We start from the raw sequence: 27338 nt of genomic DNA, 5'->3' as shown, positions 1-27338 counted from the left end.
TTTGATGTGCAGTCATTCTTGAGCAATGCCTCACATGAAGATGTCACATTGTATCATAATGCCAACCATAATGACATCAGTAGTACAATATGTACATTAGTACAACATGTAATACATGTACGTTTCCAAAACGTTTCTTTTTTTTTTACACAATTTAGTCAAACTAATGATATACTAACTATATATTTTTACAACTTTACACAACACATAAAATGACACTGGTGTGCTGCTTTCAAAACTTTTATGATATACCGACAACTTAATTTCAGTGATAAAAGATTAGAAAGATGAGTGAAACCTCACTTTGGCCAGCTCTGACATGGTTACAAAAGGCAATATGTTAAAAAGGGCCATACGGGAGGTGCTTCAGTATCACTCCTCAGGCTGCAGGTTTCAGCATATAGGACCCACCAACACACATGCAGATGCCTACTGTAATCACAATGAGCCCAATGTATGTTTTTCAGTGTAAGGTCACTCCCCGTTTTGAGGATTACGGGCCGTGTGCAAGAAAAACCACATCATAAAAGACTATGACAGTCACATATGCATACGTACATAACAGCGCTCTCACTGTCCAAACACTAAAATATCACTTCCATCTCATGTAATACCTGAAATATGCTTGTGTCAGCATCACTGCATCACAAAAGGCGTGTAAGGGATAGCTAGTCCACTTTGTGTGAAACTTAGCGGGAAATATCCATGTGGAATGATGTACCCGAGTGTCCTCTTTCTCACAGGTGAAACTTGAAAAAGCCCGTCCTTAGTCTTCATCACTCCACGTGTCCTGAAAGGCAGGATTGACGGACGAGTGTCTGGGAGCATCCTGTAAAATGACACAAAACTTTTTTTTGTTGCTGTATATTAGCTACCTCCCCCGTTAAATCAGTATGTTTGTTTGTTGTAAAGGCAACACATACAGCAAGTGTATCTGTGGTGTCTTTTCAGTGATTATGCATGTGTATGCTTCCAAATCCACAACTCTAATTGCTCTACTCGTATGTGGACCAGTTTGTCATCACGTTCCTCCCTGTCCTCTCGTAAACTACATGAGAAAGACAACAAGGAGCACTGAGAGTGAACTAGAATGTCACTTCATCCACAGCGAAACTTGTGCTGAAGCTCCCCAAAGCCTGGTGGGGGCTTGTCGTCAAACTGGAAAACAGCCACTTGTAATGCAGAAACTCGTGTGTAACCACGGCCCATGAAGCACAGCACTCATTTTTGACATTGTTTGTGCAAAGTCATTCATTGCATCACATAAAGGCAAGAGGTGGTGCATGCGAAGAAATGACTCATCACGTGTAATAGAGCTTTATAAAGTCACGGCACCTTATTTGACTCCTCCTCCACATCTGGGGCACGCAGCACCGGAACCCACGCCAGGATGTTGCCATCTTTCCCCGCGCTGTACAGGTCCTATACAATGTGAACACACACATTATCGGGACACTGTTGTCAGCAAACTTGATCCAGAAGAAACAGTTGGCATGCTTGAAACTTGACCTCATTTTAGCTATGACGCTCTACAGATGACACTCAATCAAATAGTACACCACGCATTGTTTTTGGACTACAATAGACACAGTACATTATCAATTTTTCACATTTAATGTTATTTCAACAATGCGCCAGGGGCCAGTAGAAAACAATCTGTGGGCCGCAAATGGCCCCTAGGCCACACTTTGGAACTGAAAAAAAAGAGAAAATAGCAAATTAATTAGAATAAATCATCAAAGACATACAATACACAAAATAATAAAGCAAATATATAATGTAATGGATATACAATATAATGACAATGATAAGTCAACAGCTAAGATATTAATAGTATTATAAAAACCTTAAGTTTATTATTTTATTTAACTTTAATTATCTTTTGCAGAAAAACCTAACCTAAACAAATTCATACCAATAAAATGATGACTTCTTTGGCGAAAGTAAAAAGTAAAAAAAAAAAGTCTACAGTGGGCACGTAAGCAAGCTAAGCGATAAGGAGCTTGAAACAGTCGAAGCGGCAAGGTCACTAATCTCCACTTGAGCAAGAAGCTGCTTGACTGCATTCTTCCAGCCTTAGTTTTAACAAATCACACGTATGACACTGGATGGCGAAGGCAGCGTGGGATGGAATATCCTTTTGTTGTGAAATATGCGTGTTGCTTTCTCCTCATATCTGACCATCAAATATGGACATACTGAAACTTTCTCGCAAACGAGACAAAAATGCCATCTCTACCGTCCTGATTTTCCCACCTGGTTGTCTGGGTGGAACTCGCAGCAGTCCACCTGGTTGTAGTGGCCCCGGAGCATGGTGACCAGTTCGCCCGTATGGATGGCGTACACGGCGACCGAGCTGCCGCAGGGCACAAACGCAAACTCTGGACTGCAGCCTTGAGACACGGCGAGCTGACGCCTCTTACGGCTCTGGTTGCTGACCTTCCCGTAGTTCACCTGAGAGGGTGAAGACACACAGGGTTTGTCCACTGGTTCATAACATCTCGGTTCTGATGACACCCCATTGGGTGTCCTGGAGGTGGAATCTCCAAAGGCCTTTTCCTTGATAATAAATAAATAAAGGTGAAAGTTTGGACTAATTTTCACCCTTCTGTGTGGAGTGGTTAGGTCCATAAGGTCCATAAAGGCATGCTTAGATGGGTTTGGCATGAAATAATATTCACAGAATCCTGGCCTAAAACCCAACAAAATAAAAAGGTGTTTATTAAAACATGTTCTGGAACAGTGCAATATATTTCTTATCGAGTTCTGCCCTTGAAATCCCCACAGCTCCACCTACCTCCAGGAGCCAGCTTGGGTCCACCGTGTGTTCCCATGAGAAAAGATCCACTACCTTTTAAGTTACACTGTGTCAGGTGGAACGAAAAAAAAAAAAAAAAAAACACCATGGCAACTGCAGCACAAGGCAGTGGAGCAGGAAATTAGAGCGCTCAGGGCAATAGCATGGTTTCCCCAGGCTTCAGACATAGCTTATTAATGGTGCTAGGGTAAGTACATAACCATGTCATACAAATGCCGGCCAATAAAATGAAATAAGCATGGATTGTTTTCATACTCCGCAATTCTAGGTAAGCAAGGACACACACACACACACGTGCCATACCAGTGTGTTTACCCCTGTGGCACTGTTCCATAGACGCATGCGGTCATCGGTCCCAGACGTGAGGAGGTACAGGCCGTCGCTAGTGAAGCACAGACCATTTACTCTGCCATTGTGGGCCGTGTTCACTGGGGAGTGACAGGAAACACATTAGACAAAAATACTTTTGGCATAAGTGCTTCCCATATCTATGGTCATCGGCCAGTAAATGTAAAAAAAAAAATATATATATATATATATATATATATATATTCTAATAATATAAATACTAGAAGTTGGAGAACTGACCCAATCTACTACTGTGACCCCGGCATCCACTGGTGTTCCCTCCAAAGTTTAGACGCATACTTTTCTCCCACAATAAATGAAATAAAACATGAAGTGCTGCGAATAATAAAAATATGTAAAGCTGAAACGGGCATTACCTGCCTCAGAGGCGGCTTTGGACTTGTCTCCATTGTGTTGGTCCAGCGTAAGAAGACTACCTGAGGCCCGACGCACGTCCCATATTTTCACTCGGCTGTCTGCACTTGGAGAGAAATTGACAAGCTCAACAACATGTTTACATACTGTGTGTTTCATGTAGAACTGCAGTTGTACATGACGGCAAACCATAATAAACATGAGTAAAAGACATCAACACCAATGACTGCCTTTATTAGTTCTTTCTGTGTGACATTCAACCCGGGGGCCAAATTAAATATCATACAGGCGTCACTGCGTGCCTCTTTGTGGCAGTTGTTTTCAAAATCACTTACAGTCTGAAGGGAGGCCGGCACACGAGTCCCACTAGATTAATTATCAGGTCTAATGTAGCATAAAGCAGGTGGGGGTGCTGTGTCTACCATATGCTATACTGACAGTTCTACTGGAGAACCAGAGATGTGCTGCCATCATCTTTGACTTGGTCCCGCCGTGGGGCCAGATGGCCTGGGAAGTGGAATGAGTGGGGACACGGTCGGATGATAATACTTTGCCTTGAAGGACTTTTTGATGGGTCTCAGTGGACAAGCTAGACACTTTAGGGTGCATCCAATACATGAGCTTTGCCAAAAACAATAGAAGTGTTAGCTAAATAATAGCATAATATACGCCATGCATCAGCACGACTAGAATGCAGACGCGTATTATACACAATTAGTTCCACCTCCAATTGACTAACTGAAAATGCCTGGTGCTCTCTGCAGATGAGTAAGCCAGGACACGCCAGGCCGCAGTTGGAGGCAATACCGTAGCCTGGTTTACATACAGCTTCATCAGAGAACAGAAGATATGGCATTATAATGGTAATGGTTTAATTTCACTTGAACATGCATCAGATTACAATTGAGTGCATCACATAATCAGATCACAGTTCCACATGTCCAAAAGGAGTAGGAAGAAGCAAAGCTTATTAAATCCTACCCCTCCATCTGGTACTTTTACAATCAGTAACTCTTACATTTGTTCACTTCCTGCTTTCCTAATATAGTTTAATTTATTTTGTTTCATTTTTGTCACGTACCGAAGTACGTGGTGATATGACCATACAATGACATAATGGTAACCATCAATATAGTGATATGTATAGCACATCATGACTGGTTCAAGACTCTTCATCCTTGTATTTAGCAAACATCAACTGCTTGTATTGTTTCTTGAATTGGCTCATCGTTGTGCATTGTTCGAGGGTCTTACTCAATCCATTCCATAGTTTGATTCCACATACTGAAATGCTATGGCTTTTTAACGTAGTCCTAGCATATAAGTGTTTCAAATGGAGTTCTTCCCTGAGATCATATTTCTCCTCTCTTGTAGAGAAGTATTGGATGACATTTTTAGGTAATTGGTGATTTTTAGCCTTATGCATTATTTTAGCTGTTTGAAGATTAACTATATCACCAAGTTTAAGTATTTGTGATTTTAGAAATAAGGAGTTAGTATGTTCTCTGTAGGTGGCATTATGAATTATCATTACTACCCTTTTTTGCAGTACATTTAGTAAGTGAAGATTGCTTTTATAGTTATTACCCCATATTTCCACACAATAAGTTAGATATGGTAGAACCAGCTCTGCCTTCATTACAGCTCTGATACTGATAACTTTGTCCTCTCATTCCGTATCAGAACAGGAACATGGAAAAGGGTTGGAAAAAGCAGGAAAGCATTTGTACAAATGAAAAGAAATGCCGCATACCCCCTGCAGGTAGGTTAGTGATTATATTGGGGGAATAATGTTGAGGTGGTTTGCTGTGGTGAACAATTGCCCTGCATTATACTAAGTGGTTGCTTATATCGTGGTTCCTTAGACCAGAACACCTGACTGTGTTGTTCCCCCACAAAACGACAAGAGGATTAAATGGTGCTTACCTGGCAGAGGCTAAGATATGTTCGTATCGGGGTGACCATCGCACAGACAGCACCTCTGCTCTGTGACCTGAGATGGGAGCAAATTCATTGTGTCTCTTGCTTATCTCGAGTGTGCATTTATGTACATTTCTGTGTGTAATGGGAATGGTTTGGTTTATTTCAGACATGCATGACAAGGTTAGATTAGAATACAGCACTAACCTTGAAGGACGTGGATTTTTGAGCCGGACGCCAGGTCACATAGCTGGATTTTAGGGTTTTGGGAGCCAACTGACAAGACGGAGGTGGGTGGGGAGATGGGGGGGGGGGGGGGTGAAATCACATTTAGTCACACATTCCTTCAAAACAATAAGATCGTTATAAATGTGTCCTATAAGGGAGGGGTGGTTGGACAAACTGGAGTCCCAGGTTCTCGGAAACAAGGCGTGGTGTTTGAAAACGTGGATAACACAACAGCTACCAAACAGAAGCCAATGTACTCAACAAGGGAACGATTCCACGGCTGCAACTGAAATTCTGTGCAGATAAAACATTACACACTGTATTCAGTTGCGGAACATGTGCTTTTAAAAGCTTAAACATTCCCAGATGTGGAGCACAGGTGTGTCGCAAACTCCTATACTGCTGGTATGGGTAACCTGTTGTTCCTGCTGGGTGATGTGGTGAGGTAACACCGAGACTGCACATCGCACACTCGTATCTCTCTTTCTCAGTTCTACAGGAGACCGGCTTAAGACCCATGTCTTAAGGCCCTGAGGCCACATGTACATGTCACTTTGTGAACCCGAGGTGAAACACGGGGTAATAAAGGGTTGTGTCTGGAGTGTAGCAGAACACTGCAGCATCCTCTTTGGTGATTCTGGTTGGTTTGGTGAGCAAATGTAAGTGTGTCGTCTCAAAATGCTTGCAAACACGCACACACAGACACACACACCCACACATACCTGCAATGAGACTGTGCTTCCTGGCAATCGGAGACAGGTGGTGGGTGTAGACGTTGCTCTCAAACTCAAAGACTTCAGCAGGCTGAGACATCAAGAAGAGGGTACAAAATAAGGCACGTTTAAATAAAAAAAATATGCCAGGTATCCCTGTGCTAATTTTTCTGACACCTCCTCATCCTCCAGATTGACACTCGATTCATTTACCTGTTCAACCACTGAATGAGTTGCTGGCGTTGGCATCGTTCCAGCACAAATAAAGACACTTAGAGATCTGCTGAAAACCTCTCGCGTCCCCTCCGACACTTCACTGAGCCCCCTCAGGGAAGCCCACCCCACTATTTTGAGCACAAAATTACCTTATCACAATGCAACCTATTATATATTGTATTATTGTATAATATAACAATTTTCAATTTATTAATTCTATTCTTAATTGTCTTGTGTCAATATCAATGTGTTATACTGTGCATATGTCAATAAAATGAACTTTCTTAGGTCTTCTAATTGGTTATAATGGCCTTATGGCTGGGATTTTGGTCGTCACGTTGCTTTAGTATGTACATGACAACCTGCAAATGCATTTAAAAAACGTGTGTGAAATACCCGAGTACACAATGCACTATCCAGAAGTCTTATTTGTATTATAATTTGATTACCATATGCACCTAAAATGTTACTTTGCATATATTTGTTCGTTAGCAGGCTACTTCCTGTTTCACAAAGGATAATGGGTGCCCATTATGATTTTGGGGAGGTGTGGACATTTATAAATTCTTACATCCACACCTTTGTCCAAATCCTCACTATAATTCAGCAGCTTCTTCCTTGGCAAAGAAGGCTACGACTTTTTGCACAGCACTAGTATGTGTTCCTCAAAGGAATGAATTAAGCCAAAAATGAGGGAGAGGCGGAAAAAAATGCAAGCACAGCTGAGAGCTCAAAAGGCATCTTAGTGGAGCAGCAGTGGCGTCTGCAATGCAAATTCTCCAGCAAATATAAAAAAGCCTCTGTTGTTCCACCATCTGTCACTGTGTGCCAGCACCGGCACCAATGGGCACACAGAGAGGCTCTGTTTGCAGGAAGAATACTCTCCCCGTAAACAAGTGCAAAGCGTAAACTATAAATTATCATCATGTATTATCATTATACATGTCTGCGGGGGACGCCAATGCTCCAGGTGGAACCTATTTAAGATAGACGGTTTCTTGTCCTTTTCCTGAACTTGTGAGGTAACTGTGATGCCAGTGTAACTCTAGCGCGGTGCAGAGTCAGCCATCTGCAACGAGGGAGCATAGAAAGGTAGAAAGCGTGAAGTAGACGACAAGAGAGACACATGACAAAGGACTGAAAATGGAGAAAGTGGGCTGACTGTTTGTGTGAGGAAATCAGTATTAGCCAAACGCTTTGGGCAGTGTTTCTACTATTTATCACAAGTGTAAATCAGCAGGATAATACTTTTTATTGGGCTGATAGTGTATCGATTCAGTGTGCATTGAACTCACTGAACCCAGAGGAAGTTAATGTACTGGATCATCATCGGAGCAATGGCAGAAAAGCTGGCATTTATTCATCTGTGCCTTTACACAGAACCCATCAAAGCAAAATGTTGCCTGTGTGTGGGCATACCTTGAGCGTCTCAGTGTCCCACACCTTCATCGCCTTGTCAAAGGAACTGGATACAAACATTCCAGTGTCATATGGATACCACTGGACTGTCTCAACACTGAATCTGTGCACATACTTGCTGGACCTGCATGTCGTTATAAAAACGAAGACAATGACATTTCCTAGGTTAATGCAAATCATCTAGTAATTTTTTTCCCCTTCTGTAATGTACCGTCACATCAAAGAGTACCAGCGCAACTTTGGAGAGTACACAGCAAGCCTTCATGCTACATTTCCATGCGCCACTCAACCGTGTTGAGTGTAAACAGTTCAGATAGGGATCAGATTATAATTAAAGGCAAGCACTAGACAAACATTTGCTCAGGTTTGGCTGACAGTGTAAAAAAGCCAATCGTGTAACATGTTTGTTTGGATTGGCATCATTTTAAACACCCAAAGGGATGCTGCCCTCTTGTGGACATAATGCAGTACGTGGGATGACACACACCTGCCGATAGTACGGACAGCTTCGCAAGTATACTGTGGTTTTCCGCTGACGTTTTCCAAGTCATAGATGACAATCACACCATCTGCACCTCCAGACAGCATGCTAAGAATACACAGTGGTAGTTTAAAAGGTCATAACTGCATGTTTAAAGGGAAAAAAAGTATAAATAGTATAATACTGCACTCACTATTTGCCTTCTATTACTTCAATGTCGAGGGTGTTGACACCATTTCCGTGGATTCTGTCCATATCCCTGTCAACATTCAACTGCAGGGAAAGAACCCTTTAAAAATGAAGAAAGCAGAAGCATTATTTGAATGCCATGCACTGCATTAGATGCCAACATATATTTTCCAAATAAAATTAGAATACAACAGAGCAAATACATAATTAATACATAATGAATCCACCAAACAGTACAATAATCTCATATTTTATGATGTTTTCAAATAAATGGAGTACGTATGGGGTGAACACATATTTCAATAAAATGCAAAATGAAAGCATTATGTATTACATATGTAAGATATTTATGTGACGCCCTTACTTTGGTACCCCCGCCCCACAGGATGTGCTGTTATTTTGAAGGCCGGAAGTGTGTGTGTTTAGGTAGCTTGTTAGAAGTGAGTGAAGAGACGAGCGACGAAAATAAACGTGTCTCCTGCATTCCTCCTCCCGTGCTTTTGTTCCCACTGCGCTTCTACACCATTGGAGGCGATCTTAACCTGCTCGGTTACATAAACATGACTTAAGGATGTGAAAACAGCATTTCCCAGCAGTGTGTAAACAACGACTTAAATAACATTGATTGGTGCATATATTTGTACATTACGAATCTGATACTTGTAATGTCGTGTTGCTCACCTCCTCGTCGACTCTGCACGTCTAAATCGCAAGGGGTCATCCAGGCCGGCCCTCCTTGCTGCCAAATAACCCAGCATTGTTTTAAAATAACAAAACGCTAGCTTATACGTACGTGAGTATATACACGATCTATACAATGCTAACCACAAGGCTAGCGTGCTAGCTACAGTGAGGTGGGGATTTACAATGTATAAACACGTTTATCGTACAGTATATTTTGTCAGCAGATATGGAATAGCGAACACAAGTTCGATTATAAGGTATTCGTTTTCTTCATCAAACGGCTTTGTTGTTTTTTCAATTAGCCTCCGGAACAGATAAGCCTCCATGTTGAAAGTACGAATCGCTTCCGGTAACAAAGGCGCTCATTGGGTTGTCAAATGAGTATTCGCCAATCAGAATGCCGTTTGTTCAATGCTTCTCCACCCCCGGAACACTTGTATAAACAACCCCAATGATAGCTTCTGCTTTTGCAGTATCTTGTAAATATGAACAAAGTTGTAGGCGCTTTACGGAGGACCTTTGGCTTAGTACGCGAGCACGTCGGGACGGATCACTTGGGGAATAAGTATTACTTTTTCCCCGAACAGAAGACATGGACAGGCAAGTCAGGCTGTGTTGTGATGAATTTGGTTTGTCTTATGCCATTTAGTCAAACAAGCAAATTGATAACACCTGTAAATAGCTGTTACCGCCGTGTCCCCACTATAACACAGTAATCAACTTGGATAGCTAGCTAGCTAGCTAGGTGTACAGAAGTAATTGCGTAATTGACATTAAGGATGTCATTGAACTTGTTCTCCTGTCCCGTTTTGTATAATAAATGCAGAATTTTTAATATTGTGTGAATTAAAAAAGAGAAAAAAGAGTTTTAGTATTTTCTGAAGTTTGGCCAACCTTGTCTTACAAAAAGATTTATATGACATGCCTTTCACCTTTGTAGTATCTCTGGGTTACCGCTAGATGGGGTGCGAGGCTCAATAACATTATTTAAGTGAGTTTTGAAAATGTATTTTTTAAAATATATATATTCAACTAATGTTCTTTTGGTGGATTAGGCAATTTTCATTTACACAAACACACAATATTAGGTAAGTCTTCTAAAAACAGCATGGAGCAGAGCTTGCACAGATAAAATACATTACATCCATTCATTAATAGTCAATATTCATGTGAAGTATTTTCTGCGTTGACTAGGGACCGGGGCCACTAGCCTCTAGCAGGCTTGCACGCATGGTTTCCTTCTGATGGAACTTGACTTTGTGCTTCACCTTTTCTTTTGCAGTTTTCAGGGCGGAGGAGACTTGCGCCCACCTCATATTTATAATTCATTACAACTGACTGCTGGGCTGTCAGACTATTCAAATGAGACATCACACAAGCCCATTTCCCCATCATGCTACAGACTACCGTTGGCCTGGCCAATAACAATGACCCGACACTGCAGGACCAGCAATGCATTGCTAATACCTAAAGAGAAATGTACCTCTTTACCTCTTTTCTTGGCACTGAGCTCGGTCCAGGCTGATGGAAGTAAACCAGATGCATTATTCAGTCCATATGTCTTGCTAAAGCAAGCTCTTTTTGATCTTAAACTGATAGGCCAAGCATGGGCTTGGGGGCCTTGAGGCGCGGACCGCGGGGGCTCTTCACTGCAGCATACCAGCGGTTGATTCAGGCAGGGTGAATAAGAGAGCTTTTCTTCGCTCTACCTACTTCTTCTTCTATTCATTTGTTCATCCCCAGTGCTCAGTCCATCCTTCTACCTTTATCCATGCTTTGCTGCTCCCATTTTCTACCTCTCTCGGACTGTTAACTTTAGAAAACTGGGGCGTAAGCAATCTTGCGTGTAGTAAACTATGTATGAGGACTTTAATAGGTGCTAGGAGAGAGAGAGAAAGGACGCAAAGGTTTTACCTTCGGCAAGTGCAAAAGCGGTAACGTTTCAGTGTAGTTTAGTTAGTTGGCAGGATTACATAAAACTACCATTGTACCATTTGGCAACCAGTGAGTGTTTTCCATTGTAATATTGTGAGAAACTGCACAAAATCAAGCCGCATTGAGCATCGTCCAAGAAAAGGGCAAAATGGAGACAATGGAGTATAATACTCTCATTTCTAACTCTCTCCCCTCAAACGTTACAATGCTATGTCTGCTATAGTAGTGGTTTATGTTACCCATATAGTTCCAGCTCAGCAGCTGACCAAGTACTAAAAATACTACCAGTACATAGTTTTGCCATTAAAATTGCAGGAATAGCAGGTCAAGCCATGGTGAGCCGTGCGTAAGGTACCTTGCAGAGGCAACGTGACAACGTATTAAACCTACAGCAAAAGGGACACCGTGGACTATAATTCTGCAGGCAGTTGATACGCTAACGTGGTGTTGGTATTTCTTGCCAAAGCTACAACAATGTTGCAGCAATGACTCAGAGGGACGTGTTCAGCATTGTTGGGCCTTTGCGTGTCTTTTTTGTTTTTCTTTGTGCTTATGTCCAGTGTGATTTCAACTCTATCTCTGTGCTGACTTCTTTATTTTCCTCCAGTGAGCCCGTGCTCCACATGCCCCTTTCCTTTTGTTGCTGCCTCTTGCCACACCCCAGCCCCCACCACCACCACCTTTGAAGCCTTGCCAGCGAAGACTGCGATTCAGAACAGAAGCGTAGTTCAGTTTGGTGGAGGCTTTGGCCCAGCATACCACTTTCTTTCCTTCTTTCCTTCTTTCCTTCTTTCCTTCTTTCCTTCTTTCCTTCTTTCCTTCTTTCCTTCTTTCCTTCTTTCCTTCTTTCCTTCTTTCCTTCTTTCCTTCTTTCTTCCCTCCTCACTGCTCGTCTTGATCTCCTCCTCCAGTGCCCAACATCAAAAGTGTGAAGTGCATGCCGAGAGAGAGAGGGAGAGGGAGAGGAACTGTAGATACCCACTGCTGCCCCGTCATCATCAGCTACCCATGGAGACCCCGTTGATTGTTGTCCATGGCCACTGGCTGTCCATCCACTGGTCTTTCCTTGTTGTTGGCTCAGCTGAATATGGAATCAATATTCATTCCACTCTTGTGTGCACTGGTCCCGCAGGCCAAGCCGGCTCTGCCTCACATTGCATGGGGGCGGCGTGTCATGCTAGCCAGATGAAAACCAAAGCGCGGTGACGGTGGCGGCGGACAATGCTCATTCGTCTTCGAGCCTGCAGCTTCCGGCGCCCGCTGTCGCCTCCTCTTTTTTTTTTTTTTTTATTTAGGAAGAAAAGAAGGCGAGCTGACATTATCGGCCGCTGCAGGCGCATTTGAAAATAATTGCCTGTATGATTGCTATTTTTCTTACCTCTTTGAGGAGGTGTAGCCTTTGTCTCCAAATCAATGGCTGCTCAATACCGGACAGAGGAAAGGCAGCTTCCTTTCATGTCTTGACTGAAAAGCGAATATTTTTAGTCCTATTCATTTTTAGCAGCGTCTGCCATGCAGTTTTAATCTACCGTTTCTTTCCTGCTGAATGGAAGGGATTCAGAGGTTCCTCGGAGGTGCGCCACGCTGTGTCAGAGAAAAGGCGTGCTAGCTTCATGTCATCCCGTCACTATCCCTCTGCCTTTTGTCTATAATTTATTTGATCAGCCCAAACTGAAAAGGCCTCCGCTCTGCTATTTCAGGATGGCTGGACTCTAGGGACGGCGAGCAAGGTGCTGCATTCATTTGTATCTGCTTTGTGTTTAAAAGGAATCAGCCATTGTGTGTTTTTGCTCCCCACTTTATGCCCTAACACACTTAGCACAACAACAGATGGCCGAGTGTCATCAGAGCGTTGATTCAAGCCGCTTATTTCCATGGAAAGAGTCGCCGCGGAGGAAGAGACGCTGGTCCAAATGGCTGTTTATTCTGCCACAAGTCATCCCTTGGGTGCTGTGAAGGAAGGTCTACCCTACAGTAGGACATCAATGCGCTGTTTACCGCGCCTTGGCCATGTCCAGGCCCGCTACAGTAAATCACGCTAATTGATCAGCAGCTTTGCAGTGCACAGGGTTTAAATGAAGGTTGTTTAATCGTTATAGAGACACAAAGTGTTTGGCTCTTCGCACCGGGTGCCGGTTGCCAAGTGCTGTGTGTGTGTGTGTTGGGGGGGGGCATCATGGAGTGGCTTAACTACTAAATTAAAAAGACATTTGGAAAGATGGATGCTCACGCTGAGATAAAGGCATCCAATTCCAATGGGAGAACTTCTCAAGTAGGGCGAAGCCACCAATGTCACCATGGTTCCAAATGTTCAAGCCTTCGCTTTGTACTCGACTACGCACTCAGCAGCCACTTTATTATCCACACCAGATCTAAGAGAGCCATTGTGAGAGCCGTATCAAAAATACCGGCTCTGTTTTAGATTGACACTGCCAGAGTGGTATTCATGTAGCGGCATGTGTATTTCTGTGTTTGGACTGTCGACTGGTTGGCGACCCCTGCCCTGCACTCTTAAAAATGCTGGGTTATTTTTTTGACCCAATCGCTGGGTTGAGCCTGTTGGGTCATTTAATTGGGTTCTTTTTATTGAGTTGGGTATTCTGAGAACCCAATTCGCTGGGTTATCTCTGTTGGGTGCTGAGTTATTTGCTGCTGGGTTGTGATTTCCATTATATTGTGCTGGGTTATTTTGGACAATCCAAAGCGTTGGGTAGAATTTTGGACACGCGCAACAAAGCCCCGCCCACAAACTTACTTCGTTCGGACCCCACATTTCATCTGAGGAGACGAATTTCAGCACAGAGCAAGGTTTGTTACATGCCCACTATTGTTTTACCGTAGAATTGACTTTATATTATTATATAAAGCTTCATAAACTTGTTAAAATGTAAGTTCGTGAAGCACTGTTGAGTACTAGCTTCAGGAATGGATCGGTAACCTTAGCAAACTTCCATTCCCTCCAAAAGTGGCAAGCGAACACATTCGCTGGCGAGCTATGTAGGAACCAAACTATGTTGTTGAAGTTACAAGAGACATGCACTATGTGTGATAGTTATGAGGACAACGTCAGTTATCTCATTTGCCATTTTATGTGATATCAAGTTAATGAATCTCGTGAATTAATACGAGCGTGCTGATGAACCGGTGTTTTTTTAAGCTAGACTGCTGCATGCTAGCGGGCTTCCGTTAGCCACCGATAGTCCACTGAATACTTAGCAGTTTGAACTAGTTTGGGCGCGAATTCGACGACAGTTTTGTAAGTCGCATATAAATGTGGAGAATACGTTTGGACTACTGAATCTTATTTCATTTCATGGTATGTTTGTTCTTATGGACCCTCTTTGTGATGTTTCAGTTCGCTGAAAAGCATCTATGGAAGAGTTTGTCAGTTCCAAATTGACTGAGTGGCAGCTACCGGGGCTGATTGAAAGGTAAGTCATCTTCATGCCTTCATTTTATGGGTATTGTTTTACAGTAGCTACCGTGCCTACTATATGTTCTATACATAAGAAATGGCGGTGGGTCAGTCACTGTAGCTTGTACCAATACCCAAAATTGTGATCCATCTTGTGATTCCAATATATATTGCTGTTATATCAGCCTGCGAGTCAAAAAGTTTGCTCACCACTGCTCTAGACAATGATGACAAACCCTCTATGGTACACATTATGATCCCAATTGGTAAAAAAAATGTTTGGGGTGTGTTTTTGTGTTTTAAAATAGACCAAGTAAACATAATCAAGACATTTTCTTAATATTTTGTTAGGGTTGATTGCAATACGACAACACTGCACAGTAGTGGAACGTATTGAAAACAAGACAGTTGTATCTAAAATTGTAATATATCATATTATTTAAAACTCATGTTCTCAACAATCTGGTAATGACACCCATAATTGTCCTACAGATGCCAAGGGAGAAGTTGCCCTGACGCTGCTGCCCATCCTGCTCCCTCCGCCTGTGTTTAAAAAGTGCAGGAAATTGGTCCGGGCGAGTATTCAGGAGGTGAAGAGAGCCTTCTTCGATGTTAAGCCCGTAAGTAATTTACCTTTCAATAGAAATTAAAATGTAAATGAATTGTGAAATGACTCCAGTTGTTCTCTTACACAGTTGTAAAGCAGGACTCTTTTTATGAGGAGCTACTTGAAAAGATTGTATTTCGTGGCATGTGTGACAGCGTAACATTTGGCTGTGTTTCTCATTTCATGAAGCACTATTCTTACAAGTTGTAACTTGGTGTAAGTTGTTACTCCATAGTGATGTGTGACGTATAAACCACAGACCAAACATAAGACTGGCCAAACCCCCTGAATAAATTGTTGAACAACACGCCATTGAATTTACGGGTGTCGTACTTCTCCCTGTAGAATATATATTGAAATTCAGTAGAGAGCTGATGACAATTGCTCTGCACTGCTAGAAATACTTACAAAATACTTACCTTTTTTTCTTTTCTCATCGTAGGTCGGAGCTAACATGGTGGAATACTTGCAGCAGGCAGAATCGCCTACCCATTTGTGCTGCTGCTCCAGAGCCTCTTGTTCTATGTATATAGTATCACTCTCTCATAGCTGTCCCCCTTTTTTTGTACATAATTTGTTCATATGTGAAGGAAATGTTGTGAGTTGTTCTATTTGTATGTTCTGGAAATGTTGAATTTTAATAAATATTTTATTGTTACATTGGTGTCATTATCATTGTAATATATTATTAATAGTATTAACATACAATAAAAAAAAATATATATATGGTATATTGGCAACCCAACTTGCTGGGTTGAAATAACCCAGCCGTGTAGTAAATATGAGCATGTTACATTTGCCATATTTACAATGAACCCATCCTTATCTCTGTTACAACATTGGTTCTGTTGCTGCTGTGTTGTGCAATATACTTGTTGTCAAAGGGAGCTACGGTCCCTTTCCACTTTCTCAGGCACTCTAAATCATTATTAAAGTTTTTAAAAAAAAGTTAATCATGCAATAATATCATCTAAAACAAGAATAATATAATATTACAAAATAATATCATAATATTGGATAATAGTCCAATTATTGCCCCATTCAGGTAAATAAACACGCTGGCTATACCAGAGCCATTTTTATGGGACTCATTGTCATCACCGATATTCTTGTGTGGTGACGTCCCAAATAGGCCAAAGAAAAAGCATAATGTGCTCATGGAGTTAATTTGCTGACATCTCAGATGTTTAGCGACACCTTGGGGGGGCTTCCTGTCACAAACGTCCGACTGGCGCGCGAGCAGACAGGCCTCGCCGCTTATTCTGAATATTTTAATGAAGCAGACAGGGAGAGGCAGCGATAAGGCAGGCCGGCTGAGGGTGGAGGAAAGGGACGGTGGGGTGTAAAAGAGAAAAAAAAAAGGTGAGTGACAAAGAACAAGCGGGATGCTGACATACGGGGTGAAATTATAGAGTGGATGGGGGAGAAGAATGGCGAGAGTGGAAGTGAAAGGAGGAAAGCTTTTTTTTTGACAGAAAGAGGGTGAAATGAGTGGGTGGAACGGGAAGATGGGACAGAGGGAGAAGGTGGAGGCAGGTTAATGGAGGCGGGGGGTTCTGAAGGTACAACGGAAGGGAGCTGGATGATGGAGGTGAATAGAAAGGGGTGGACAGCCCGCTGTGTGGACATCACACAGACAAGGGAGGAGGGGACGCAAGCTTACACAAAAGGACTCTGACTTCCTGAGGACCGGTGGTTGTCTTAAGCGAGCGGGTAGCCCTCCTCCCTGCAAGTGTCACGTTTAGTTAAAAGTCGCACTCAGGGGAAATCAGCGTTCCTTTATATGAATTATTCTGCTTTCTGCTCAAGCCCGGCTTCAGCGGGGACAAACTGAATTTTTGAAAAAAACAGGCTTCTCTTTACGCTTAAGCTCCGCCTTTTAGATGCCAAACATCGTCTGGCCTTTTCCCTGTAAACCTCTCCTTGCGTCACAAGGCTCACAGCTAATGGGTAACCATGGTTACAGGCCCCACACATCCCTTATGCCCCCCCCGCCTCGGTTGAGGAGATTGCGAGGATAGAAAGGGGAGAGAAAAAGGAGAGTCTGGATTGGTACCTGGCTTCCCTGGTATCACTGATGCTTATCCGATCGCTCCATCTTCATAAAGGTTGGCCATTACAATGTGCCCATTGGTGCCCATCTCTTGCTCACGCACTCCTCAGCTCAGCTAGAAAGAAATATAATGGACTCAGAGCAGGCCTTTTTGTCCAGTTTGATTCCCCATTGTTATAATCTGTAGCTGCGTAAGTACAAATATTAATACAGTGTAACCTCAAAATTTGACTGACTGTAGGGATAAATGTCAACAATTGATGCAAGATCTCAGCGTTCTTCCCAAAACCTCAGTTGAGTGAGCATCAAAGCATTAACTCTGTGTGTTTTGCTGTGTTCTCTGGCTTTTTTTTTGCCCTAAAATTTGCCTTGGTTTTCAGACCGTATGGCACGTAACAAACTAACCCATTTGCCCTATATTTTGAGTACCTAAATAAAGCACCGTGTGCGTTGCTGACTCACTGTACATGTATTTGTACATGCATTTTTTAAACTGAGTGCGGGTGCTAAATAATCCGCCATGGGGACAGATAAAGTTGCGAGTGCCAGCAATTTGAAAAAGAAGATGAAAGAAGAAACACTTGAATTATTTGTATAAGCTGTACACTGACTGCTCTAAATTATATCCAACTTTGGTTTCTTTAGTGTTGTCTGTTGAGAAGATATAATCCAATTCTGATATATGAGGGGTGTACTTCGGAAAGCACAGTGTTGGCATTCACGTGTGTGTGTAAGGCCTCGCCTTAAAACCAGCTGTGTTATCGGAGAAGCTTTGTAGCTCGCTGCGAGTCAGGTGCATCTTTGTGTAGATGTGGATGTGGGCGAGGCGCTGGTCCACAAGTTGGAGGGAGATTATTTGTTTATCTGCTTCTATCCAGATGTTTCCAGTCAGATTGTTTTCCCTCTGCTGACATCTTCAGGAGGCATCAAAGAGAGCTCGCCTGACAGTTGAGACGCCCGCGACGACATTGCGGAGGTGAAAAACAAAATCTCCGGTCCCCCCCTCACCGCACCACAGGAGTCACCTGGGAGATGATGTTGCGTGTGTGTGTTAGAGCAGGTGATGGAGTTTAGCAGGGTGTATCCAGGGTTCAAAGAGCAGCCCCCTCGGAGCACACGCACACACGTGGCGTCTTATTCCAAGCTGCTCGATTGGCTCGCCGTGCGGCTGCAACCCCCTCCTCCCGGTCTCCTCGCCTGTCTTTTCCTCCCCTCCCCCACCTGCCAGCGTGTAGTACGTCGAAGCTTGCAGATGCGTCGCACTCAGACAGGTGAAGTGGCTCATGAATATTGATGAGGTGGGATTTCATTCCTACAGATGCAGGCCCCTCCCCCCGCTCTCGCTCTCTCCGCGACGCAATGCTGCTGTTTGTCCTTCACGGTGAGAGGCAGCGCCCTCACTCCTGTCCCTCAGGTTAATCTGCCTGCTTGCTGGCTTGTGTGCATGCATGAGTGTGTGTGTGCATATTGGTAAGTAGGTTCTCCCGAGTGAGTGATGAGAAGGCCGACCTGTCACAAGGGCCCTGCTGAGATGGAGAGCTCCTAACACCCTTCATGCCTCTCCCCTAACGCTCTTACTTTGACTGTTTCTATGGTGAAATAGAAAAGCGATGCAAACTCGATCCAACTAGACCACACACAAGGTAGAAGGGCTATGGTCGGAACGCAAAGAAAAACAATCTATATTCATTAAAAGGCACATTATTATGCAAACGTGACTAATTCAACGGTACTATGTGTCCCTTGAACTTGTTTCTGAGCACCAATCATGAGAAAAATGTTTCAATCCACCCCAAGCTAGATGAGCCTGTCTCATGTACACACCCAAAAGGACAGCTGTGTAGACAACAAAACAAAAACAAACATACAGGCTTCCCTTAAAGGTAAAGGCTGGGACTCTTGCTGACTATCCTATCAGTCAGATATAGATGTGGGAGCTGTAGGTTTGAATATTTCGTTTTCAGATGAGTGTATTGGCTAACCTAGCATGTTGCTGTTAAAATATGAGTGGAATGGCGGCCAATCGGTTCCAGACCCGAACGCGATAAGTGAAGCAGGAACTATGATTCCTCGTTTATTCATTCACTTTCTACCGCTTATCCTCACGAGGGTCGTGGGGGTGCTGGAGCCTATCCCAGCTGTCTTCGGGCAAGAGGCGGCGTACACCCTGGACTGGTCGCCAGCCAATCACAGGGCACATATAGACAAACAACCATTCATACTCACATTCATACCTATGGACAATTTGGAGTCGCCAATTAACCTAGCATGTTTTTGGAATGTGGGAGGAAACCGGAGTCCCTGGAGAAAACCCATGCATGCACGGGGAGAACATGCAAACTCTGCACAGAGATGGCCAAGGGTGGAATCTAAATTGGGTCTCCTAGCTGTGTAGCTTGCGTGCTAACCACTCTCCGCCGTGCAGCCCGATTCCTCTTTTATGAACGGAATATTTTCATAGTTAGAGCATAGAAAAGACCTTCTAAATATGTTCTTTTTTAACATGATTAGAGCCCTCTAGACATGAAATAACACTCCTGTAATCACTTGTATTACTGAATATAGTAGACATAATAATAGAAAATAACACGTAAGCATTGACAGCATACTCGGTGGATATTGTCTCATCAGCGTAACATTCTTGACACCTAGTGGCCATGTAGTAAATACTACTGTAATGGCACAAAGAACACATGCAGTGATCATTCATACAGGAGCTGCTGTCAGCTACAACTCATGCCAGGGAGTTGCACTCACACACTGCTAACCAAGGAAATGGCGCTAACACTCAGCAACTCATGTCTGTTGGCACATCTAAGACTTATTTTAAATCATTGAAAAATGGTTAATCTTGGAACTTTTGAAGAGAAGTGAGGATATTCACTTGTAATGTAACAATAATACAAAAAGTGTATAACAATCAATATCGAGGCCAGCATATTACATATAATTCGCACTAAAAGCCCTACATTAGACTTGTTATGAAAGATTTCATAATTAAAGTTCGGGTACAGGAAATGTTGGGTTTTCATCAACTTAATGCGATTCACATATAATGTTGCAGCTCACAACCCACTAATGGAAACACAAAGCCACACAACACATTGCACGCCCACACATTTCTGTCCTCTTTGGTTTTAGTTAGTTCACTGAAAACACGTCAAAGCCACCATGTAATTACAGCTGGGTTAAAATATATATGTCTGTATATATTTTATTATTGTTCGGTGTATCTTCAATGTGTACTGTTGCTAGTGTTTCACATTAAGAAATTATTAAAATAATAATAATGGGGACTTGAATACATAATAATTTTCTCATTGAATAAGGCCTAAGTCAAAAGTATGTATTTTAAAGTAAATTTAAAGTAAGTATTTTCAAGCAGAAAAATGTCTAACGCATTCAATGACGCATTCAAAGAGAAATTCGCTTATCACGGCCCGGTCTGGCACCAATTAACGGCCATAAACGAGGGATTACGGTATACTAGTCTATATGTAGAGCTATAAATATGCGTATACACAGTGGATCACTCCTATAAATAAACTCATGCTGAGCATTCTGCTGGGTATTTGTGTGCACGTTGTTCAAGCCCCATTTTCCAGTACTGCAAAGTATTTGGATCACTTAGACAACTGGTGTGGTTCCTTGCATCATTTCCAGTAGTCATTGTGTAACCAGGGCCTGTGTGCGTGTTTTGTGCAGCTGTCCTAGATGTGAGGTTAACAACCCAACAACCCTCCGAGTCTGTCCTCCTCCTCCCTTCCTAGTGTGTACGTGGTGAGAGGATCAGCTGTGTTTCCTAAATATATGTACATACTGTATGTGTTATTCAAATCCAGGGATAAAGGCTGCAGTGGTGGAAAGGGGTTTAGTCACGCTGCAAAAGTAACGAGACAGGGAGAAACCGTGTCGGCGAGGAAAGAGATCTCGTCGGAGAATGTGCTTACTAGCTCGACGCTTTGCTCATGGGGGCCCTGTCGTCGTTTGTGTGCCGCCGCCACCCACACCCAATGCAAATATGGATTGGATCTGTGTGTAATACACAAGTAGCATACCTGTTAGATGTATTTGTTCGCCACGCCTATCGAACACAGCCTTCGGTGGGAGATGACTTCTGGGAAGAAAGCATTTTGGGTTTTTTTGCAAGCAGGACCTGTAGAGGCTGTGAGGCCCTGTAGTGACAATCTAGAGGGAACCATGATAAAACCAAAGCAATACTAGCCTAATTAGCTGACCTGATTACTATACAGGCAGGATAAAGTACAGGAGTGTAAGAGTTGTGCACTGTAATTACAGATGAACTGCAGCATTTGAAATAAGTAGCAGAAGCAACGCTCCTTTATCTAAACCATTTTTGACCATTATCTCCTCTGTTAAATAGACCATCTATGTTCGTGGGCAGGACAATCAATGGGAGTTAATATGTTGACGACTGTGTTGATCGAGCCCGCCTTCGTCCAGCCATCTCTGGGCTCCAACCAAGATATGAGAGTAGAGAGTGCTAGCCGTTGAGCGAAAGGCCCGGGCCGTCAACTCGATGTGACGTACATCTTCACAGAAACACTGGCTGGAACCCATTACTAGGGTTCTAATCTAATATTGATATAAAATATTGGACCTAGATCAGCAGATTTTATTGGTCTGCATCTAAAATCTCCGATATTGGCACTCCGATACAAGCAGTCAGTTCGAGAATCCGCATTTTTCAGTCAGAAAAAGATGTTGCACCTGAGTGCAAAACTTGTCATGCACAAGTTCCTGTGGTGGCACAGAACCGGGGAAGTTTAATATGAGCAAACTTCCACCCCAAGAAGTCATTAGCTATAACAGAAATGATGACCATCCCCTGTCGGAACGTTACCTCACTCTCATCTGGGTCCAGCCTACCGCGCATTTGACCCTGACCTCAAGTCAGGAGCGCTAGTCGTCGAGCTAAAAACCCAACCCAACCATGATAAGTCAATTTTTGGCCCCTTTATCCTCACCAGGGTCACTGGGGTATGTTGACTTGGGTAAGCTGACTTGGGACGAGAAGCCGGGTACAACCTGGACTATAGATAATTTAGAGTCACCAGAATGTGTGAGGAAGCCGGAGTACCCGCAGAAGACACACGCACGCACAGGGAGAACATGCAGACTCCACACAGAGATGCCCCAACGGAGTTTTGAACCCAGGTCTCCAGACTCTGTGGCCAACACCCTTTTTTTCAAATGCTGCATAAACAACAAATGTGTACCAAACTGTACAACTTTGTAGCTCTACCGTCTATTTATCCTCTTGCCACAGCAATCTGGTATGGCAGCAGGCGAACATTAAGGCCATCAGTCTGCGGCGTGCATTCCTTGCCCATCCATTTCTCCTCCTCCTCGCCATGTATCACCCCCCCCCCCCCCCCCCCCCCCACATGGCTACCTCCTTTCACCTCCTCCTGCATCATTTCTCATAGCCCAAGCCGGACACTGTACCTAGGAGAAACAAAGCACTGGTACACATGATGAGGCTTTCTTTTAGCCCCCCCAACTTCACCATCCCCTCCTCTCCTTGCCATTGTGCGCCAGCCAAACTTGTCTAATCAGCAGATTTCCACCAAAATAATTGGTGATGGCCTTGCAGCTAGCGAGCCCCGTGCTGTCCACAGATACGCAAAGGAGCGCTTAATATTCCACGCAGCTCATGCCTCCCCCTTTTCTCTGTGATATCTGACCTCTTTTGTCTCCCCGCTCGGCTTGATGTTGATTTTGGAGGGCATTGTTAGCCGCAGTGCTGCCATTGGTAGAGCTCCACGGCGAAAGGGAGGGGTCGGGTGAAAGGGAGCCTCATTTGCATAAAGGCTTAGCCCAGATTTGGAGCCACTCAGCGAGATCTGAGGAGTTGGGCCCGGGGGCCACGAGGTAATCATCCATGGCCTGTCACAGCGCTGTCATTCCTCCGTGTATTTATGTGTGTGTACGAAGGAGGGGGGGGGCATTGTGCTGTGTGTGTATGCGTTGTCGTTGTTTGTTTGTGCTGCTTTGCATCATCTCATGTGCCCTCTTTTTTTTGTTCCAGGAAGACGTGTCCGTGCCAAGAGGATGGTGGAGGCCTCCAATCCTACGGAGTATGAATATATGGGAGGAAGCATACCAATCGAGTGGGACGGTGAGTGCGTCCATCACCACCGGTTCTTTTATTTTAATTCACACTGCAAGATGGTGTGGGGAATGTGGGGGGGGGCTTGAGTTTATCAAAGACACCTTCTGCTGGTGTTACACAAGCGCACCATAAAATAGCGTTTCTTACAAGTGGATACAAACTGTTCCCTCTGTCTCAGGCTGGCTTTATCCACCTTAAACCCCTCATCCTGCTTTGCCCCATCCCTCATGCATTTTCATCAGCATGCAAATAAGAGAGGGATAAAAGAGGGCCCAGAATCCCTGCGCTAGCTGGAGGAAGAGTCAGAGAATCTCTCTCTTCTATCTCTCCGGCTTCCTTCAACATGCTATGTAGCCAGCTCAGCCAAAATAGAGCTTCTTTTAAAACGGGGTTGGAAATGGATGACAGATGACTCCACTCAGGAGGAGAAAGAAGGACAAAGGTAGTGATGGGAAACGACAGAGCGTGCGCTTTTAAAATTCCGAGATCAGTGTGGATCCACTGGGCGTCTTCTGGGACTTCTTGGTGATCCAGGGCTGGTTGGACTTAAATGATCTTTGCACGGCTTTAATTTCAGCGTCGATGAGAGCCTATGAATATTTCCTCATAGCAAACAATGGAAATACATTTCTACAATATGTAAACCATATATTGTGTTTTCCGATGTCAGAAGTTGTAAATCATAACATCACCCACATATAATGGACTACTCCAAGAAATACGTTATCAGATTCGCTGGGGGGGAGGGGAAAAAGTTATTTCACTGATATTGAAGACATGATGTACCGAACATGTACTGACCCGAAAGCTCTATACCGATGATCCACTGGGTACAAGTGAGGGACGGGAAGTGTACATTCGGCGATGCATTAAATTAAATTAAATGCACTAAAATTACATGTACTAAATTATGCATTTTCAAGCATAAAAATGGCTTGATAACTAAATGAACAAGTACAAGGCAAAAGAAGCATTCTAATTGTGAATGTTATATAACAATCATAATAACACTGGCTACTGTTGGGGCTAAAACTCAACTCTGAACCTACCACATTACTTCCTGTCTACCCGCCATTAAAAGGTCACACATGAACAGGAATTTTACTTACGTCACTCACTCTTATTATGTCTATTATATTGGGTAATACGAGTGTAAAACCAGGAGACCCGAGTTCAATTCCACCCTCGGCCATCTCTGTGTGGAGTTTGCATGTTCTCCCCATGCATGCGTGGGTTTTCTACGGGTACTCCGGTTTCCTCCCACATTCCAAAAACATGCTCAGTTAATTGGCGACTCCAAATTGTCCATAGGTATGGATGTGAGTGTGAATGGTTGTTAGTCTATGTGTGCCCTGTGATTGGCTAGCCAGTCCAGGGTGTTCCCCGCCTCTCGCCCGACAGCTGGGATAGACTCCAGCACCCCCCACGACCCTCGTGAGGATAAGCGGTAGGAAATGAATTAATGTTTTTCATAGTACTACGGCTTTTTAAAATGACATATTTTCCTTTAATATTTCAATTATTTGCTACTAAAATTGATTTAATAATAATATATTTTAATAATTGTAACAAAATATTTCACAATATTTTGTTATTATATTCATATTTTTTATTATATTTTTTATTCAATATTCAGACTTTTTCTGTTAATATTTTGACTTCATCCTGCTGTTTGTTTTTCATTTCTTTTTTTGGTCCGATAAAAAAATTATTTTCAAATATTTTCAGTTTAAAATGATATAATAGCTGCCGCAGGAAGTACGCTGTCCAGAAAAAAAAATGTAATGTCTAGAGTGCCCTAACAATGGTAAAAGCCATATTTAGAAGGTCGTAAATGGGTTGTCTACGCTGTTAGTACAAAAAGATTCCAAACTATTCATCGCTTTGGAGTGTGGAACCAATTAACCGACAGTATATTTATTTTGAGAGAATTGTGTTTGCTTTGCATGTTATGTATCAACCTGTGAGGATGCCGTAGCGTTACACCCATCGTGTTGTATTTGGGTCAATACAGAACTTTGAAATGTGACTACATGTGAGTGTGTTCTTACCGTATTTCCCTCTCCTTCTCCAACATCAGCTTGGATCCGAGGCAGACGAAAGGAGCCTCCCTCTGTTGAGGTACATCTCCCCAGCACCATCCTCCTCCCACACTACCATCACCACCCAGCAGCAGCTGGGAGACTCTAGGAGACTCTAGGGAGGAGGGAGTTTCAAGGGAAGAGAAGGAGTGAAGATGATTTTGATTTGTTTTATCCTGCAAGTTTCTAACTCGATTCCTGGAACTTTAGGGACAGGTGTTAAAATAAACAGCAGATGATGTGCTTTTGAGTGACATCACGTACTAGTTAGCTTCCCTAGCACAAGCCTCCCCCCACCCGCTCCCTCTGGGTTTATTGCTCTTTAAATGCGAGAATGCTGGAAATGGCTTGGCCTGCAACAAAATGTGTCTCTATATAGGAAATCCCTGGGAAGGCCAGGCAGCTCTCGCTCACTTTTTTCTATGGTCTCTTCCTTGCCAGCGGCCAATGCCATCCCCAGCCGCAAGTGCCAGAACATTCTATTCCAATTTTCTGCCTTGTGTCTGCCCAATGGCCGCTCGTCGACAGCTGGACGGCGTGGATGTGGCCAAGGCTTCACTCCCAGCACATTACCCTACCCCCTTGTCACGCTCCCCTGTCTACCCAGTCCAAGCCGACATAAATTGATTGGATTAAATCCTGTCATTAACAGGCTGGAAAAGCAGCTCAGTATGTTTGTCTCCGTCCCCCAAGCACCGTTTTTTTGGCCACGTGGCTCACTTTTCCAGGCCAGCATGCAGCAGCATCATGCCCAGTTGAGGTTGACATGGCTCAAGTGTTTTTTTTTTTTTTTTGGGGGGGGGGGCCCACGACGTGTTCAGGTTTCCAGCAAAGACTATAATTTACCAATGTGTTCCAACAGCTAACATCAATTATATGTTTCACTTTTTCTAATAAGTGGTGCTACTTTATGCACATTTGTTCATGGAAGCCACCCCAGAGCCAGCCCATTCTACTTAGGACTTCTCAGCAAATGTGGTGGGATTTTCTTTTGGTTTCGTTTTTAAAGTTCACCTACACATGACATAATGACAAAAACCGCTTCCAAAATTGGTTGTAAATAATATACTATTAACATTGGTTTTCTTTTTTTTTTTTTTTTACTGGGTAGATTTGTGAACATATTTTTTTTGGGGGGGGGGGGGGGGGGGCAGTATGTTTACCTAACTTCACTATTTACCTATTTCCCTAAAATGTATTATATAAAATTTATTTATCACTATTATTATTTTATCATTATAATAGTGGGCCGCACGCTGGACAAGTGGTCCGCCATGTTGGCTTGATATTCAAGGCAACATGGTTTGAATATCAAAGTGAACAGCACAAAATCTAACCAGCGTTAAACTACATTATGACTGTCAACCTACCGATCAATGCCAGCCAGATCTTCGCCAATGATGTCCTCCTTCTGATTTCATACAGGAGCTAGCAGACAATGAAGCCTACAGGCGGCAGATCAAGTTGAAGGCCAAGGAGTGCGAGGAGAAAGACGCTTACCTCAAAGCGAAGGAATACGAAGAAGGTCTTGTTGCAAGCCCTTCCAGAACGGTTGCTACGGGCCATGCAGCTGCCACCAGCTTTGGCAAACAAGAAATCAGTGAGGAGCCCACCAGCACCGCCAACACGTTCCAGCCGGGTTCCTGGCGGCCCAATCCCAAAAATTAAAGACTTAAAAGACGTCTGTATAGAACAACACAATACAATCTGAGGAAACTGA

General features: G+C 43.3%; 2 protein-coding genes and 1 long non-coding RNA gene across 4 annotated transcripts; 2 read left to right on the top strand and 1 right to left on the bottom strand.

Annotated features, from left to right (window-relative positions):
• Positions 1-43: 43 nt before the first annotated feature.
• On the bottom strand, positions 44-12628 carry ercc8 (excision repair cross-complementation group 8). Its single transcript, XM_058071406.1, has 12 exons — positions 9389-12628; positions 8712-8807; positions 8525-8626; positions 8038-8161; positions 6412-6493; positions 5669-5737; positions 5468-5534; positions 3544-3647; positions 3122-3246; positions 2257-2454; positions 1336-1422; positions 44-829 (listed from the first exon to the last, which is right to left on the bottom strand). Exons 1-12 carry the CDS (start codon positions 9463-9465, stop codon positions 767-769), a joined length of 1194 nt encoding a protein of 397 aa, XP_057927389.1. The 5' UTR covers positions 9466-12628; the 3' UTR covers positions 44-766.
• Positions 9773-27338, top strand: ndufaf2 (NADH:ubiquinone oxidoreductase complex assembly factor 2). 2 transcript variants are annotated; one of them, XM_058071411.1, is made up of 4 exons: positions 9773-9995; positions 23458-23543; positions 25618-25658; positions 27044-27338. In XM_058071411.1, exons 1-4 carry the CDS (start codon positions 9877-9879, stop codon positions 27284-27286), a joined length of 489 nt encoding a protein of 162 aa, XP_057927394.1. In that variant the 5' UTR covers positions 9773-9876; the 3' UTR covers positions 27287-27338. The 2 variants fall into 2 exon arrangements, with proteins under 2 accessions (XP_057927394.1, XP_057927392.1); XM_058071409.1 differs by having other exon boundaries at positions 9783-9991; positions 23454-23543.
• LOC131128510 (uncharacterized) lies at positions 10383-16857 on the top strand. The gene is made up of 3 exons (XR_009129653.1): positions 10383-14757; positions 15234-15361; positions 15791-16857. It is a non-coding gene; the product is annotated as an uncharacterized LOC131128510 (long non-coding RNA).

The sequence above is a fragment of the Doryrhamphus excisus genome, chromosome 4, assembly GCF_030265055.1.
Source record: "Doryrhamphus excisus isolate RoL2022-K1 chromosome 4, RoL_Dexc_1.0, whole genome shotgun sequence".
Classification (NCBI taxonomy): domain Eukaryota; kingdom Metazoa; phylum Chordata; class Actinopteri; order Syngnathiformes; family Syngnathidae; genus Doryrhamphus; species Doryrhamphus excisus.
Note: the sequence above shows the minus strand (reverse complement) of the source record. Positions and strands in the feature narration are given on the sequence as shown.

What these genes read in the sequence shown, in the direction of transcription:
- ndufaf2 (XM_058071411.1), top strand. Translation starts at nt 9,877, where the DNA reads ATGAACAAAGTTGTAGGCGCTTTACGGAGGACCTTTGGCTTAGTACGC. An exon ending in CAGAAGACATGGACAGGCAA is followed by an intron (nt 9,996 to 23,457) that starts GTCAGGCTGTGT and finishes TGTTCCAGGAAG; the next exon opens with ACGTGTCCGTGCCAAGAGGA. An exon ending in CATACCAATCGAGTGGGACG is followed by an intron (nt 23,544 to 25,617) that starts GTGAGTGCGTCC and finishes CTCCAACATCAG; the next exon opens with CTTGGATCCGAGGCAGACGA.
- ercc8 (XM_058071406.1), bottom strand. Translation starts at nt 9,465, where the DNA reads ATGCTGGGTTATTTGGCAGCAAGGAGGGCCGGCCTGGATGACCCCTTG. An exon ending in CATATCTTAGCCTCTGCCAG is followed by an intron (nt 3,648 to 5,467) that starts GTAAGCACCATT and finishes TTTCTCTCCAAG; the next exon opens with TGCAGACAGCCGAGTGAAAA. An exon ending in AGTTCCACCCAGACAACCAG is followed by an intron (nt 1,423 to 2,256) that starts GTGGGAAAATCA and finishes CACATTGTATAG; the next exon opens with GACCTGTACAGCGCGGGGAA.